The sequence below is a fragment of the Cibotium barometz genome, chromosome 4 (assembly GCF_041138505.1).
Source record: "Cibotium barometz isolate CiBa-2024 chromosome 4, ASM4113850v1, whole genome shotgun sequence".
Classification (NCBI taxonomy): Eukaryota; Viridiplantae; Streptophyta; class Polypodiopsida; order Cyatheales; family Cibotiaceae; genus Cibotium; species Cibotium barometz.
Genome location: NC_141049.1, coordinates 33,456,490 through 33,471,777, shown reverse-complemented (window position 1 = coordinate 33,471,777; position 15,288 = coordinate 33,456,490). Strand labels below are relative to the sequence as shown.

The following is a 15,288-nucleotide window of genomic DNA, read 5'->3' as shown; positions in this document are numbered from 1 at the left end:
GCATCCTGTGCAGCCTTTCCCCCCTGCAGCTGCTCCAACTGCAAGTACATTAGCCGGCTGGATGGCAAATCCTAACCCATCCGCCCCTCATACAGGTGTTGCCGCTGGACCAGGTGCCCTTGCAGCCCCTTCCAACACAGGAGGTAAAAGTGAATGGTCCAAAGTAGTCGGGGTTGGTTGAGGGTCAGCTGTATGGTCTGGCTTAATATGACATGGGGGGGTTAACTTACTATCTGCAGCTGCTGGTCTTCTAAAACGGCCTAGGACTCCTCCAGCAAATAATCCTGCTGTTGACTACCAATCTGCAGATTCGGAGCTTATGATGAAGAGAGGGCGCTCTGGTGGGCAAGCTGTGGATGAGGTCTTTTCCTTTTCTTGTTTCCCCCTGAGGTTGTCTCATTGGTAAGGCACGCTTACCACAGATTGCAGTAGGATTTTCCAGACTTACTACTTCCTTTGGCAGGTAAGCTTCCCTGTTGGATCTGTTCCAAGTCAACCATCTAGTATGTACTCTCGCGAGGACTTGCCAAAAACGGTTGCTAGAGCTTTGAACCAAGGATCTTGTGTGATGAGCATGGATTTTCATCCAGTGCAGCAGACAATACTGCTTGGTATGATTCTACCTTGGACTTCAAACTGTTTTGTGGCTAGGATTTCAGACAAAAGCGAGATCAGGACATGATTTCAATGAGTTTATGTTCTTATCGCAGTTGGTACAAATGTGGGTGATATTGCTATTTGGGATGTTGGCACAAAGGACCGCGTAGCTCACAGGATCTTCAAAGTTTGGAACTTCAGTGTATGCTCAATGCCCATGCAGGTGGACTTGCTATCTCCAAGATTTTTTTAAGCTTATTGAGTCATAGCATAAGTTTCTTTATCATGGAGTACCACACTCTTGTTACCATTACAGGCTGCACTTGTCAAAGACCCTGCTGTTTCTGTAAACCGATGTGTTTGGAGTCCAGATGGAACTCTACTAGGTAAGAAAAGCTGTCTTCGTCTACAGAATGTGCTGTTTTGAGCACTGAAAAATATCCTCGTTCATTGAAATGAGGCTGTTGAACCATGCAGGGGTTGCATTTTCAAAGCATATTGTCCATATACATTCATATGCGGGTGGCGATGATCTCCGACAACATCTTGAGGTACAGATTTTGGGGTGTATGTGTGTAGATGACATTCTTCAAGTGCTGACGTCAACCGCTTACTCAAGCAAACCTGTCTATGTGCTGCTTTGTAACTTGTACCGTGGTCAATGCAAACTGCTTTTGGTGTTTGCGTATTGAGCTGGTGACTTTGTGGCCTGACAAAAGTCAAGTTCTTGGTTGCAGATCGATGCACATGGCGGCGGTGTGAATGACCTGGCATTTTCCCATCCCAATAAACAACTATGCATCATCACATGTGGAGATGACAAAACTATTAAGGTTATTAATGGACCTGCCTTCTTGATACTCATCCTGGTTCACCTTAGGATCATGACATCAACTTTTGGGTTGTACAGGTGTGGGATGCAGTTAGTGGCCGCAAACAATACACTTTCGAAGGTCATGAGGCTCCGGTATATTCAGTGTGCCCTCACCATAAAGAGAACATTCAGGTGAACCCTCTTCCTGCCTAAGGAGTCTTTGCAGGCTTTGGAGTTGTATAATGCAAGTGCACTGGTCAGTATCTACCTCGTTGTTGACCTGTTTGTATTATGTGTGGCTCACAGTTCATATTTTCAACTGCAATCGATGGTAAGATAAAGGCCTGGCTGTATGACCTTTTGGGATCAAGGGTAGACTATGATGCACCTGGGCAATGGTGCACCACAATGGCTTACAGCGCTGATGGAACCAGGTATGCTTGGGGAAAACGGCTGCTTGTGCTCTAGAACATGAATGGGTTATGCCTCTTGACCATGTATTTGATGGCATTGTGAAGGGCAGGGTAGTTAATTGGTGTGCAAAAAAATATGCTAAGTTTTATCGCCAAAATTAAGTATAGAAGGTATAATGCAAGCCCAGTGTTCAACACATAAGGTAAATTCATGGTTCTTTAAGTGATCCTTCATGCCCATAGTACTTACAAGCAAGCTTGGTATTGGAGCACTACCTGTATTTTCTGCAGCCTCACGCACATATAATCTCCCTTTTTGAACTCTTGAAGCATCATATGTTCCACATATTTTCTGCATGGGGGACTTTTGCAGAGATCTGTCCCAATGCCCGCTCCTATAAAAGGTGGAGGTGTGTAGCTTTGCATTTATCATCATATCGGCTATTTTGGGATGGAGTGGTGGAGTGTGTGCAATGCGTGGGAAGCTGGCATGGGAAGATTCACGAATAATGGAAGTGAGCTGAGAGGTGAGAGAGATAGGGATAGAAGATGATGATGTTACATGCACAACTGTTGTACTAGGGTGCCACATGACCATTCTGGTTAATTAGTACACTTCAGACTCTTTTTGGGATGGGCACTGTGCATTTTGTGAGCCCTTGTTGAGGGACACGTTGCCAGGCACGATCTAGGTCTAGGGTGTTACATGCACTTTGCACTGTAGTGCATGGTGACAAGATGGCTCATCATCATTAGTGCAACATTGTACAGTATTAGAACCCTTCAGGATTGATATTTGTCGTACGCCGTGACCCCATTGTAATCCTCAGTCCAGGGTATGTTAGGCACGAGCTATGTAGGTCATTCCTCAGCCATGGTGAGTCAGTCAGTCAGCTAAAGTCCCTTAACCCACTTGGAGAGAGTCATTCATGCATATAGATGTCATAGAAGCCTTGGAGTTTGCATCAAGACATGTGTGCATTTTTGCATAACATTCATCCCATATGCATGTAGGTCATCTAGACCATTGCAGAAGCATCAGATCTTTATCTTGTAAATTTTTCATATTTTTTAGTATTTACCATCATATCTAGTTGTGTAGCTTTAGGGATCCAGTTGGCCTTCAGCGTTTCAGCATTCAGCCCATAGATCTCATCAGCATTCAGCGTTTTCAGCAAGCGTTGCATTGTACAGCACCCAGGAGCATCAACGCAAGAGCATTCAGCCTCCGACAAGAAAACGCAGCAGTCCATAGCATTCAGCATCAGGGAACCTTGCTTTTTCTACTTGCAACCAGTTTTCAGCATTCGTATCGTCATCATTTTGCTATAGCACTTCGGTGAAGGTAACCCGCATGCATTCATTCATTTTCAGCATTCATACATAGCCTAGAACAGTCCCAAACAGTCCATAACTCAGCCTCAGGTTTATAGCCTTCTTACATTCCATTGGGAAGAGTGCAGAGGCTCGAGATCGGTCATTATTGGTGCTTCTACAGTCGTGTGTATAGTTCGGCCCGACTCTTGGTCCTATCTTGCATTTGGCTTATCGTCATTCCAAAGTATTCTCTTCAAAGTAATAAAAGCAAATACTATTTTGGTAACGGAATAGGGGGCCCTTCAGTGGGTAATTCGGGACCCAATTTGATGTACATTCTCTCTCTCTCTCTCTCTCTCTCTCTCTCTCTCTCAATCTCTTAAAGTTTGAAGTCATAAAAGTGGATGGCTAAACTCACGAAACTCAGGATACAGAAGGCGGAGACTTGTGCGACAAGATTCTTAATTACGAATACTTCCGCTGCCTGTTACATTGGTATCAGATTCAACTTGCCCACACACAGCGCATCCTAGCGTGAGGGCATCCTTGAATGGTCAGATTGTGTTCCGGAACAACGATCGACTTCAGCATCAAGAGTACACATTAGTAGGAAGACGTCTCCCTTGAAGGAGACCTTGCTCTTCCACCTACTACAGATACCATAGCTCTACTTCGAGCTTAGAACTAACTTCTTATGGAGTGTCTCCAACTCTTGGAGGCAACAGCAGCAAAACCCACACCTCTAGTTATCCCCGATTTCGTCACTCTCTTCTTCCAGATGGAACAGCAAAGACGAGAGGGTGAGGCAGATGACGAGAAGAACAAGCAAATAGATGGGACTATGAGGAAGCCCAACACAGGATGACGAAGACTGGTGTCAGACTGAGCTCGCTGCTCGAGAGCACCAACGAGAGCTTGATTGAGAGCGCATGTTACTCGAACACCAAAGGGAAAAGGAGGCCATATATCTGAGATATCAGCACCTCTCTTTAGGCTCCCCAACCATAGGTGCCACCAGCTAGCAACCCGCGACATCGACTACTGTTATCCGAACTCAACAAAAATTTAGTAGGTATGATGGTAAGTGTGATCATTTAGCAGTTAATAAATTTATTCATCAATTTAATGCTCATTTTCCTTTAGCTAGGATCACAGATTCTCAAGATAGAGTCCACGTAGCGGCTCCCCACCTTACAGGTGAGGCAGTTACTTGGTTGCAGCATTGGTCTAGTCTTCATACAGACCAGACCACAGGTGTCACAACTTTTAGCTGGGATACTTTTGTCTATGACTTAAAGGCCAGATTTCTCTCTTCCTAGTATTTGAGCAACCTGGCAGATGAGTTCTCAGACAGAACGGGTCACCCGTGCTTCAGTTTTCTGGCAAGGTTATAACTTTAGCACAACAGTTAGGGTTATCTAAGTAGGCCAAGATGGATCAATTCATTCGTGGATTAGATCCTAATATCTGGTTCACAGTTTGTAACTTTGAACCTAGCACATATAATTGGGCTTTGACTTTGGCTCAAAATGAAGAAATGAAGATGAACGGAGGCAAGTCTAAGCAGTCATCGCAGTCTAGTACCAAACCCCAGCAACAGTAATCTACTGCACAGCCAAGGAAAGGTAATGCATCTTCTAAAGATGCTAAGAAGAACGGCAGTAATAGCTCTAGTTCAGGGGATAAGAAGGATAAGGACTTTAAGCCTAAGAAAACCATTGAGGAAAAGGCTATAGCAGGCATCAGTGGAGGTTGCCAGAGGAAATACCAGTCAGAAAACAGTTGTTTTTTTTGTCATACCATTGGGCATGGCAAGAAGGATTACCAAAAATGGCAAGCCTCCAAAGCCTCCTCCTTCCACAGTTGCCCTACTACCACAAATGCAGTTCAGCTTTTACCTTGTATGCATCCTATGCCATCGGTAGTATTTGATGCTAAGCAGGAGGGTGAGAGCGATGCTGTGAAGAGAAAAGTTCAAAAGCCTCATTTGAGCTTTTGGCTCTGCCAAGGGCCGACAGTTTGTAGTCCTATTTGACATGGGTAGTTTTGAGGACGCTATCTCTCCCCAATTGGCTAACAAAATGAGATGCACATTTAGTGCCATATCATTTGGATGTGGATGGGTTTACACTTGGTCTCCACACCCACATATCTTAGAAGACACAACAGTTTGCCTTTGTAGTTTAAAAGGTCTCATTCCAATGAGATTTCATTGTCTCGTCTCTTCTGGGGTGTGACATGATCTTAGGAATCCAGTGGTTTCGTCAATGTGAGCCTATTCCCGATTGGGGGTAGGACACTTTTACTATTTGCTGTAAAGGTTTTCCTGAGCCTGTCATGATTCGTGGGGATAGAAGCATTCTTGGCATTCCATTGATTTCTCATCTCCAGGCCCAACGAGCTATCCGCAAGGGAGCGGAAGGAGCACTGCTTTATGTTCATGCTTAGATAGCGTGTATCTCATCGGTAGGAGCTATCTCATCTTCATCCCTAGTCCCACAGTTAGCAGACCTCTTGTCTAGACATCAAGACATCATGCTTAGGGACGATGTCCCGCCCAGTCTCCTCCCATCCCGTACTGAGGACCATCATATCGATTTGGTCCGTGGATCAGAACCTCCTAGCAGGTTCCTCTATCGTCTTTCCAAGACTTTAGAGAGCGAGCTAGAAAAGCAGTTATTTGAGCTCCTCTGAGCCGGATTCGTTCTAACTTCTTCCTCACCATTTATTGCACCCATCTTGTTTGTCCAAAAGAAGGACAAGTCTGTACGCCTTTGTGTAGACTACAGGGCATTAAATAAACTCACCATTAAGAATAAGTTTCCTATGCCAAGGATTGAGTACAATTTGGAGCGCTTAGATGGTGCAAATTTTTTCACTAAGATTGACCTTAAGAGTGGTTACCATTAGGTCCGCATTTTTGAAGCTGACATTCCAAAAATAGCTTTCCAGACAGAGCGTGGTCACGAGTTCGTAGTCATGCCTTTTGGGCTTACCAATGCACCTGCAACCCTCAATAAAATGATGTCTAGGATTTTAGTAGTTCTCATTGGTAAGTTTGTTTTCATATTTCTTGTTGACATACTTGTCTTCTCAGCCAACAACGGAGTAGCATGAGCAAGATGTGGAGAAAGTCTTGTAACTTTTGCGAGCTAATGGGCTCTACATAAACACCAAAAAGTTCAGCGTTACTACAGAGGTTCAATACTTGGGCTATATCATCGGTTTTGATGGGATTCGATTGGACCCCTCAAAGGTTCAAGAGATCTTGGATTGGGACATCTCTTGGATACAGCCACAGTTGAAGATGTAGCTCGTCTTTTTCTCAAACATTGGTATCCTATTTGTGGTTTGCATAGCACCATCACCTCAGACAAAGATTCCAAGTTTACCTCGCATTTTTGGAGGGCATTATTCAAAAAGTTTGGAACCAAGTTACAGTTGTCTAGTGCATTCCATCCACGGAGAGACGGCTAGACAGAAATCTATAACCAGTTGGCCTTTGATGTTCTCAATGAATGAGTGCACAGAACGGAAGCAAATAAGCACTAGAGTTGCTGAGCAGAGAGTGCAAGAGAGAGAGAGAGAGAGATATGGAGCAACTATGCTGAATATACTAAAATGATACAATCCCAAACAAGAGACAGAAAGTGTCTCATAAGTGAGAGAGCAAAAGAAGACTAGACTAGATGAAAAAATGAGAGGCCAGTCCACCTATTTATAGGTAAGAGGTGCTGGCCGATTGGACAAGATGAACTGGCCAATTGGGTAAAGTGAAGCTGGCCGACTGGGAAAAGTGCATCCAGCATGGGAAAAATCCTAGAAAAATATACAAAAAAGGGGTGGCCAGTCCACAATCAAGGGCCATGAAAAGGGACCAAAAGGGACACCAAATATGGGCAGAAACTGGGGATGAATGTGCTAACACCCCCTCTCAGCACCAGATGTTGAACATACTCTGAGAAGCTGAAGATGAGGAGCCAAGGAAGCTTGAGAAACCGGCTTGGTGAACAAATCTGCTGCATTCTCCGTTGAAGGACAATACTCCAAATGCAAATCTCCAGCAAGAACCCGTTCACGAACATAGTGATACTGTATCTCAATGTGTTTCGTACAAGCATGAAACACAGGGTTCTTGGCGATGCAACTTTGATTGTCACATCAAAGAGGAGTAGATCCGATAGAAGGACAACCAAGCTCCTCCAATAATATCCGCAACCAAATCGCCTCACATGCAGCATAACAAACTGCACGATGCTCCGTCTCTCTAGAGGAAAGCGCCACAGTAGGCTGCTTTTTACTGCACCATGAAATGGCTCCAAACCCAAGTGAAAAAACACAACCGGTGGTCGAACGCTGAGTATCTGGATCTCTAGCCCAATCTGAATCAAACCATCCAAGAAGAGTGCATCCTTGGCCATAGAAGATGCCAAAGTCCAGAGTGCCACACAAGTACCAGAGAACTCTGAGAGCACACCGCCAATGTTGCTGACGGGGTTTGGATGAGAAGGAATGTGCATGGTAGGAATATTTTGCATAATATTCTTAATGTTCAAATTGGAGTGGATTATGCCAAGGCAAAGAAGCAAGAGATTGTGATGGTGCAGCTGGATCTTGAAAAAGCTTTTGATCATGTTAGCTGGTCTTTCCTTTCTCAGTTAATGACAGCCATGGGCTTTGGTCCCAAAATGGCTAATTTGGTGCATTTACTTGGCTCTGGCTCTATCACGCGGATTATGCTCAATGGAGGACTTTCGGATGGTATTTCTCTCACCCGTTCTCTCCGGCAGGACTGTCCTCTTAGCCCTCTTTTCTTTGCCATTGCCACTCATCCTATGTTATCTCGCCTTGATGCTATGGCATCGCATGGTGAAGTGGTTGGTTTGCATCTCCCTCATGGCAAGCAATTGGTTGCTCAAGCCCTTGCGGATGACACTTTTATGTTTCTCAGGGCCGAAAAAGCCAATATAGATCGAGCAATGGAAGCTTGGAATAACTTTGCATTGGCTTCTGGGCTGAAAATAAATTCAACAAAATCAGCCCTCATTGTATACACGGAATTTGATCTTGAGGCATTAGGGTGGCAAGGCTGTGTGGTGCATACAGGAGACATTGTTCGTCATCTTGGGTATCCGATGGGTGTGGATGTGGACCCCCAAGCGCTTCTTGCTTGGATTTCTGCTCGGATCTCGGATAAATTTGTGTATTGGAAAGCTCAAGGGTGGCCTATGCACGTGAGGGTTAAGGTAGCTCAGGTTATTATGCTTAGCATGATTTCCTATTTTTTGCCTTTGCTACCTTGGACGCCCAAATCTCTTCTCCGTTTGGTTGCTTCCATTCGGTTTATGCTATGGAAGAGGCAAGGAAATATTATGGGTCAAACATGGATAGCTTGGAATCACATTACGACGCCCAAAAGAATGGGTGGGGCTGCTTTACTGGATGTCCGCTTGCATATGGTGGCGCGTAGGTGGGCGCTTTTTCAAGATATGTGTTTGTAGGAGCAGCCTTGGGTATTCATGGCTCGTGACTTGATTGAGTTGGAGGGATTGTCACATGGACGGACACGTGTGCAGGCTTCATGGTGGGACATTGTGAATGCGGCTCATCCTGTCCGTATTCGCTCATCTCACATTTTATCGCATATTCTCCTTTCTTGGCATGAAGTTCTACTATTGGCTCGATGGGATCCTGGTCATGAAAGACTACTTTTGAACTCTTTGCAGCTCGAAACATTTGTGGAGTCGCGTGTCATTGTTTGGCCAGACAGAGATGCTTCACGCATACGACTCAACCGCATGGTCAGGTTAGGCTTGGTTAGAATCCGAGATGCATGGGCATCTCCCTCATAAAGGAGATCGTCTGGAACAATGCCTCCACTGCCATAGGTGGTGCAGCAAACTCAGCTCGAACAATGTCATGCGGGACGGATGGTTTGCTGTGTATCATCCTCGAGAGCATCAAGATCTGTGGTCTCTCCAGCTGTACCCATGTGGAGGCTGCAAGCCCTGGTGCCCAGACCGCTGCTGCATACATCAAGGCTGGTGTCACTAATGTATCAAAGAGCCACCCCTTCGTGCGGGGTTCCTAAAAATGTGCCTAATGACACTGACGCTCAAGGCCAGCAAGAGCTGCATACCCCCGGGTCACTTTGTCTCAGACTGCCTGAGCCGTGGAGAAGCGTCCAGCTAAGCTAGTAAATGTGATGCCAAGGTAAACATAAGAGCTCACCACCTCGACCCAGGTGTGGAAGATCATAACCTTGGTTTTCCCAAGGTTCACTGTGAGCCCCTGCTGTGCGCAGAAGTCATCAAGAGCCACAAGGTGTCTTTGAAGCCCAACTTGTGTGTCGGATACCAAGACGATGTCATCAGCATAAAGCATAACATGGACAGTAATACGTGATAGCTCAACCCCAGAGTCTCCTCCCTGTGTGATGTAATCGACCACCTCATCAATATAGAGCCCAAAGAGCGTGGGGGAGAGCAGGCACCCCTGCTTCACACCAATGGTGCTAGCAACTGTGTCGGACAAGCCTCCTGGGCATCGGACTCTCCCAAAGACCTGCTCATATAGCCTATATATGCGCCACATCATGTCTGAAGGTATGCCTAGTGTCTAGTCGCCGAAAGAGGCACTCTTTGGGCACAATATCAAATGCCTTGTGGAAATCCACAAAGCAACAATAGAGCCGTTGCCTCTGTGCCTTGGCCTGATCAATCAGGCACCTCAGTGTAAAAATGTGGTCGATGGTCGAGAAGGCTCGACGGAAGCCTGCCTGGCCTGCTGCTCTCAATCCCCCAACCTCTGCATGAGTGCTCAGCTCTGCCTCCAAAACTGCCCCGTATAGTTTGGCCAATATATGGCCAATCATGATGGTCCTGTAGTTCCCGGGGTCTAGTACATCTCCCGCTTTATGGATCGGCACAATCGTGTGCAACGTCCACTCAGCCGGAAACCCCTATGACAGAGCTCTGTTGAAGAGATGAGCAAGAAATGGTGCCAATGTATCAATAGCATAGATGAGATGCTCTCCCTGTAATCCTGTATGATCTGTCGCCCGTCCATGTTGGAGTCGGCATATGGCCCTCCTAACCATAGGTGGGGTGAAGAAGGTGGAGACTGTGGAGCATGGCTCTGTGGGCTGTGGTATAGGGGGCTGTGCAGGCACATCATAAAGTCTCTCTGCATATGTCTGCCAGGTTTGAGGATCGGCAATAGGTGTGGAAGGATGGGGCTCTGTGAGTCTCCTCCAAGAAGCAGCAGCATCTCTGCTCATGAGCATGTGATGTGTCCCAGTACTGAGCCTCCTCATAAGCTCGCGGCTTACGGCAGGTGAGAGTATGCATCCTCCTGCCTGCCTGCCTCTCTGGGTGATCTCCCCGCGAGCCCTCTGCACTCGGAGACTGCGGTAAAGGTTTCTGCACTCATCATCATACCATCGGTTTTGGGGCATGCTCCCAGATGTAGGTGGCTGTCCTGTCTGTATGTGGTATGGGAAACTCCTCGTGGCTACGGAGTGCAGTACATGTGAGAGCTGGGAGGTGAGCATGGCCATGGGTGCCGATGGATCTAAGGCAAATAGCTGAGATCATGTGTACATCTTCTTGTACCTCCTTCTTGATGTTATTCTTCATCACTTGTACATCTTCTTGCACCTCCTTTTTGATGTTCTTCTTCATCACTTCTACCCATCCTTCGCGGGCCGCCTCCATTTTCCCCTCGATTGTGTGGGTGAGGGTTTTGGTGATCTCTTCTTTGATTGCCTCTTTGTCCACCTCAAGAGTCTCTCCTTCCTCCCGTGGATGATCGCGTAAGGATGCCACTTCACCCTTCAAAAGGTTGATTTCCTCCTGCATGGCGAGCTTTTCCTTCTCCCACTCCACTTGCATGGTAAGCTTCTCTTCCTTCCATATTTCCGCTTCGGCCTCGAGCTTCCCCATGCGCGTCAATAAGTCCTTCTTGATGGCGGTGATGGTGCTGTCCAATGTCTTCTTCTGGTCCTTGATAAGATCCCTAAGGATATGATCAAGTTGGCTGATTTTGTCATCTATAGACCCTCCCATTGTAGAGGGAGGGAATGTTTGAAAGGAGCAGGTAAATATGTGGGAGAGAAAGAGAAGAAATGGATGAAATAGGGTGGAGGGGTTCAAGTCCCCATTATGGTGCTGCCTTGGGGGCCTGAGCAAGGGTGGGTGGTGAAAGCGCGCGAAGCGAATACTGACAGAGAGGCCTGACGAGAGAGGGGCTACACACAGAGGGGGCAAATGGGGTGGGTGGGGAAAGGGCGCAAAGCGAATCAGTGACAGAGAGGCCTAACGAGAGAGACGGGCTACACACAGAGGGGGCGAATGCAGGCGAACAGTGACAGAGAGGCCTGACGAGAGAGAGGGGCTACACACAGAGGGGGCGAATGGGGTGGGTGGGGAAAGGGCGCGAAGCGAATCAGTGACAGAGAGGCCTGACGAGAGAGACGGGCTACACACAGAGGGGGCGAATGCAAGCGAACAGTGACAGAGAGGCCTGACGAGAGAGAGGGGCAACACACAGAGGGGGCGAATGGGGTGGGTGGGGAAAGGGCGCGAAGCGAATCAGTGAGACATAGAGGCTTGACGAGAGAGACGGGCTACACACAGAGGGGGCGAATGTAGGCGAACAGTGACAGAGAGGCCTGATGAGAGAGAGGGGCTACACACAGAGGGCACTTTTTCCCTGTGACTGGACACAGGTTTTTTCCCCGTGTGAACACACTTATGTGTGTTGGGCACTTTGCCCTAGGCCTTTTAGTACTCACTTGTACTCTCATTTTTATATCATTATTGAGTACATCTTTTCCAGCACTCTTCACTGGTTTTCTCTCTCTTGCAACTGTGTGTGTGTTTGTGTGTAGGCTTCTCCCCCCATACCCAACAGAGGGCGTCGGGCACGCTGGAGTGCAGAGGCTCGGTCCGAGGTAACTCCTCTTGGGCGAGGTAGGTCCAGAGCAGCTCGTGGAGGGTCCACAAGATCCACTATGTCGGTGTCCTCCACCTCCTGGGTCTGGAAGAAACTGGTGATGGTTGGCTGGCAAGGGAGGGGGCGGGGTGGCTAGGGCCGAGGCTCTCTCAAGAAGGTGTCCCTGTGTCTGCGGAGCTCAAGCAAGAAGAAGCCCAGGCAACGCTGGTCCTGGAAGTCAATGATCATGGAGAGTGGACCGAATCCCTCACGAAATAGACAGTGAAACCTTCCGCGGATCTTTTAGTATACTGGGCATCTAGCTCTACCTGTCTCTACTCTGAGGTGGTGGGATGAAACCCGTATCTGGCCAATCGCAATCCGCATGGCATGGGACATGTGAACACTCAAGTAGCTCGGCTGCTGGATGAATTCATCCTTAGTGAGTGTGAGGAAGTGATCTCTGTAGAAGTGCATCTTCGTGGGGAGCTCCGGAGGTGTGATCCATGTGCAATGTGTGCAGAGGCTGAGAAGATCTAACCGGATATCCTCGTGAGACATCCGGAGAAAAGGGGAGTCCAAACTGTACTGAAGGGGGGTTAGGCGGTCCATGCAGAGCCAAGAACCAAGTGGAAACTAGTGCATACCATACTCCAGAGTGCCCCACAAGTGCTAGCTGTCTGGAGGACTCCAGGGCAAGCCTCGGGTACCTGTGGTGGGGATCCATGTGACTGATGCGATGGAGGTATGTGACTGTCTGGAAGAGTGCATCCACCACCATCGGGGCTGCAGCAAACTCTTCCTGGATAATCTGGTGTGGGACTTATGGTTTGCTACGGATCATACGGGAGAACACCATGACTTGGGGTCTCTCAACTCGCTGCCAATCCTCATCGGATAAATCTGGCCCCCATAAGGCTGCTCCATACATCAAGGTTGGTGTGACGAGGGTGTCAAAAAGCGAGCCCTTCGTCGTCTTGGTGAGGAAAGGGGAGGCGAGAGAGAGAGAGAGAGAGAGGGGGGGGAGGGGGGGCGGAGATAGGGATGCCATGATCTCCGGGTGTGAGTGTAAGTGAGCGAGCGGCTCCTGGATATGGTGCTGATGTCGAGCCCATATCTCTGTGATCTCCCTTTGATGTAGTCTGGGAGTCTGGTTGCCTGGTGCTCTCGATCTCCGTCTTGCTCGAAGGTCCGCAGCGTGCCGAAGTGTAACCCCCTCCTGTGTCAGGGTAGGCACTGGGACAGATCTCTGAAAGAAATTAGTTAGCTGGAGCTGTCGCCCACCTCTCCCTGTGGTATGAGTCCGTAGCAGTGTCTCTTTGCGGCGTTGTGTCACTAGCAAGAACTGGCCAAATCTGCGTTGGTCTGCGGACTCCATGATCTGGCGGAGTGAGGGATGTCCACTGAAGATGGTGGTGTATCTCTCTCTAATGACACTATATGCCCTGCATCTGCATACATAATGCTCCTCACTCTCAACCTCCTCCTGGCATAGTCTGCATATTCTCTCTGCTTTGGGGATCCATGTTGCCCTACCTAGCTCAATCTCAAGCTAGTGTGATGACACTCTGAGCTGGCCAATCGCCACTCGGGCACTGTGAGGCATGTACACATCCATATATCCGGGTCGCTGAATGAATCCATCCGCTGAGATACGCATAAACTGATCTATGTAGTATAGCATCTTCGGCGGTAGAGGTTGACTGGGTGTAATCCAAGTCTCCTGAGTGTATCGCTGCCATAAATCCAGCCGAAGGACTGTGTTTCTCTCATTGTGAGAGAGTTGGATGTGTGGTACATGTATATCATACTGGAAAGGTGGCAGGTGATCTATGCTGAGACCGTGCTGAGTGAGCCACTTTATCATCTGTGAATACCATGATCTCCTTTCTCCACTCTCTATGAGGTGCCTGGACGCCTCAAAAGCTCTATGTGAGAGTCGATCTGATGGCATATCTCTGATCCTCTATATGAAGCAGATCGTTTGGAAGAGGGCCTCTACTAGCATAGGAGGTGCAGCAAACTCCGCTCGGACAATGTCAAGTGGGACAGAGGGTTTGTTGCGGATCATCCGTGAGAGCATGAGAATCTGAGGCCTCTCTATCTGAGACCATGTGGAGGTGGCGAGCCCAGGTGCCCATACTGCTGCAGCATACATCAAAGCAGGGGTGACTAGTGTGTCAAACAACCACCCCTTCGTGCGGGGCTCCTGGAAGTGTGCTTTGTGACATTCTCTCTCTAGCATGGCCAGAGCTGCATACCCTCGTGTGAGTCTATCCCTGGCTGCCTGTGCCATAGTAAATCTTCCTGGCGGAGTCTCGAATGTGATCCCCAAGTACACATATGAGCCTACCACCTCTACCTGTCCTCCTGCTAGTGTGAAGATGGCCTGTCGCATCGAACTGGCCTTGAGGTGTGGAAAATCGTGACCTTGGTTTTCCCAAGGTTCACTGTGTAAGTCCCCTCTGTGTGTAGAAGTCACCGAGTGCATGGAAATGATGTTGTAGTCCCATCTGCGACTCAGAGACCAAAATAATATCATCTGCATATAGCATAATGTGGACTACGGTACCGGAGATGTCTACCTCGTCCCCACCACTGTGAACGGTGAAGTCAACCACCTCATCAATGTATAGCCCAAATAGTGTAGGAGAGAGTGGGCATCCTTGCTTCACACCTATGGTGTCAGCAATAACATCAGAGAGCCCCCCCGGGGAATCGTATGCGTTCGAGGACCTGCTCATATAAAGCATAGATGCCCTAGACCATCTCTGATGGGATCCCCAATGACTGGAGGTGTGGAAGAGTCTCTCCCGTGGCACTGTGTCAAATGCTTTGCGGAAATCCACAAAGCAGCAGTATAATCTCCTCTCCCGTGCCCTAGCCTGATGATCAATCAGACATCTCAGAGTGAATATATGGTCAATAGTGGAGAAAGCTTGTCGGAATCCAGCCTGCCCTAGTGCTCAGAGTCCCTCCTTCTCTGCATATGAGCTCAACTCTGCCTCGAGCACTGCGCCATAAAGGTTGGCCAATGTATGACCAATCATGATAGTCTTGTAGTTGCTGGGGTCTAGCATGTCTCCCACTTTGTGGAGAGGCACGATGGTGTGCATAGTCCACTCAGCTGCTGCTGGTAGGCCCTCCACTAGTGCCCTATTAAAGAGGTGAGCAACAAAGGGTGCCAGTGTGTCAGCTGCATAAATAAGATGC

At 48.0% G+C, this 15,288-nt stretch overlaps 1 protein-coding gene and 1 pseudogene across 3 annotated transcripts in view; one reads left to right on the top strand and one right to left on the bottom strand.

Moving 5' to 3' along the window:
* LOC147639172 (protein TOPLESS-RELATED PROTEIN 2-like) overlaps nucleotides 1-15,288 on the top strand; it is a 48,083-nt gene that overhangs the window by 2,532 nt on the left and 30,263 nt on the right. For 2 of the 3 annotated variants that reach the window (XM_086788062.1, XM_086788054.1), the window contains exons 6-14: nucleotides 14-143; nucleotides 240-361; nucleotides 464-611; nucleotides 711-820; nucleotides 914-983; nucleotides 1,075-1,148; nucleotides 1,335-1,430; nucleotides 1,508-1,603; nucleotides 1,718-1,845. In XM_086788062.1, coding sequence (XP_086644188.1) covers nucleotides 14-143; nucleotides 240-361; nucleotides 464-611; nucleotides 711-820; nucleotides 914-983; nucleotides 1,075-1,148; nucleotides 1,335-1,430; nucleotides 1,508-1,603; nucleotides 1,718-1,845 — 974 coding nt within the window. The remainder of the gene's footprint in view (nucleotides 1-13; nucleotides 144-239; nucleotides 362-463; nucleotides 612-710; nucleotides 821-913; nucleotides 984-1,074; nucleotides 1,149-1,334; nucleotides 1,431-1,507; nucleotides 1,604-1,717; nucleotides 1,846-15,288) is intronic. The other variant, XM_086788060.1, reaches the window with a different exon arrangement.
* On the bottom strand, nucleotides 12,899-14,248 carry LOC147639173 (uncharacterized; annotated as a pseudogene).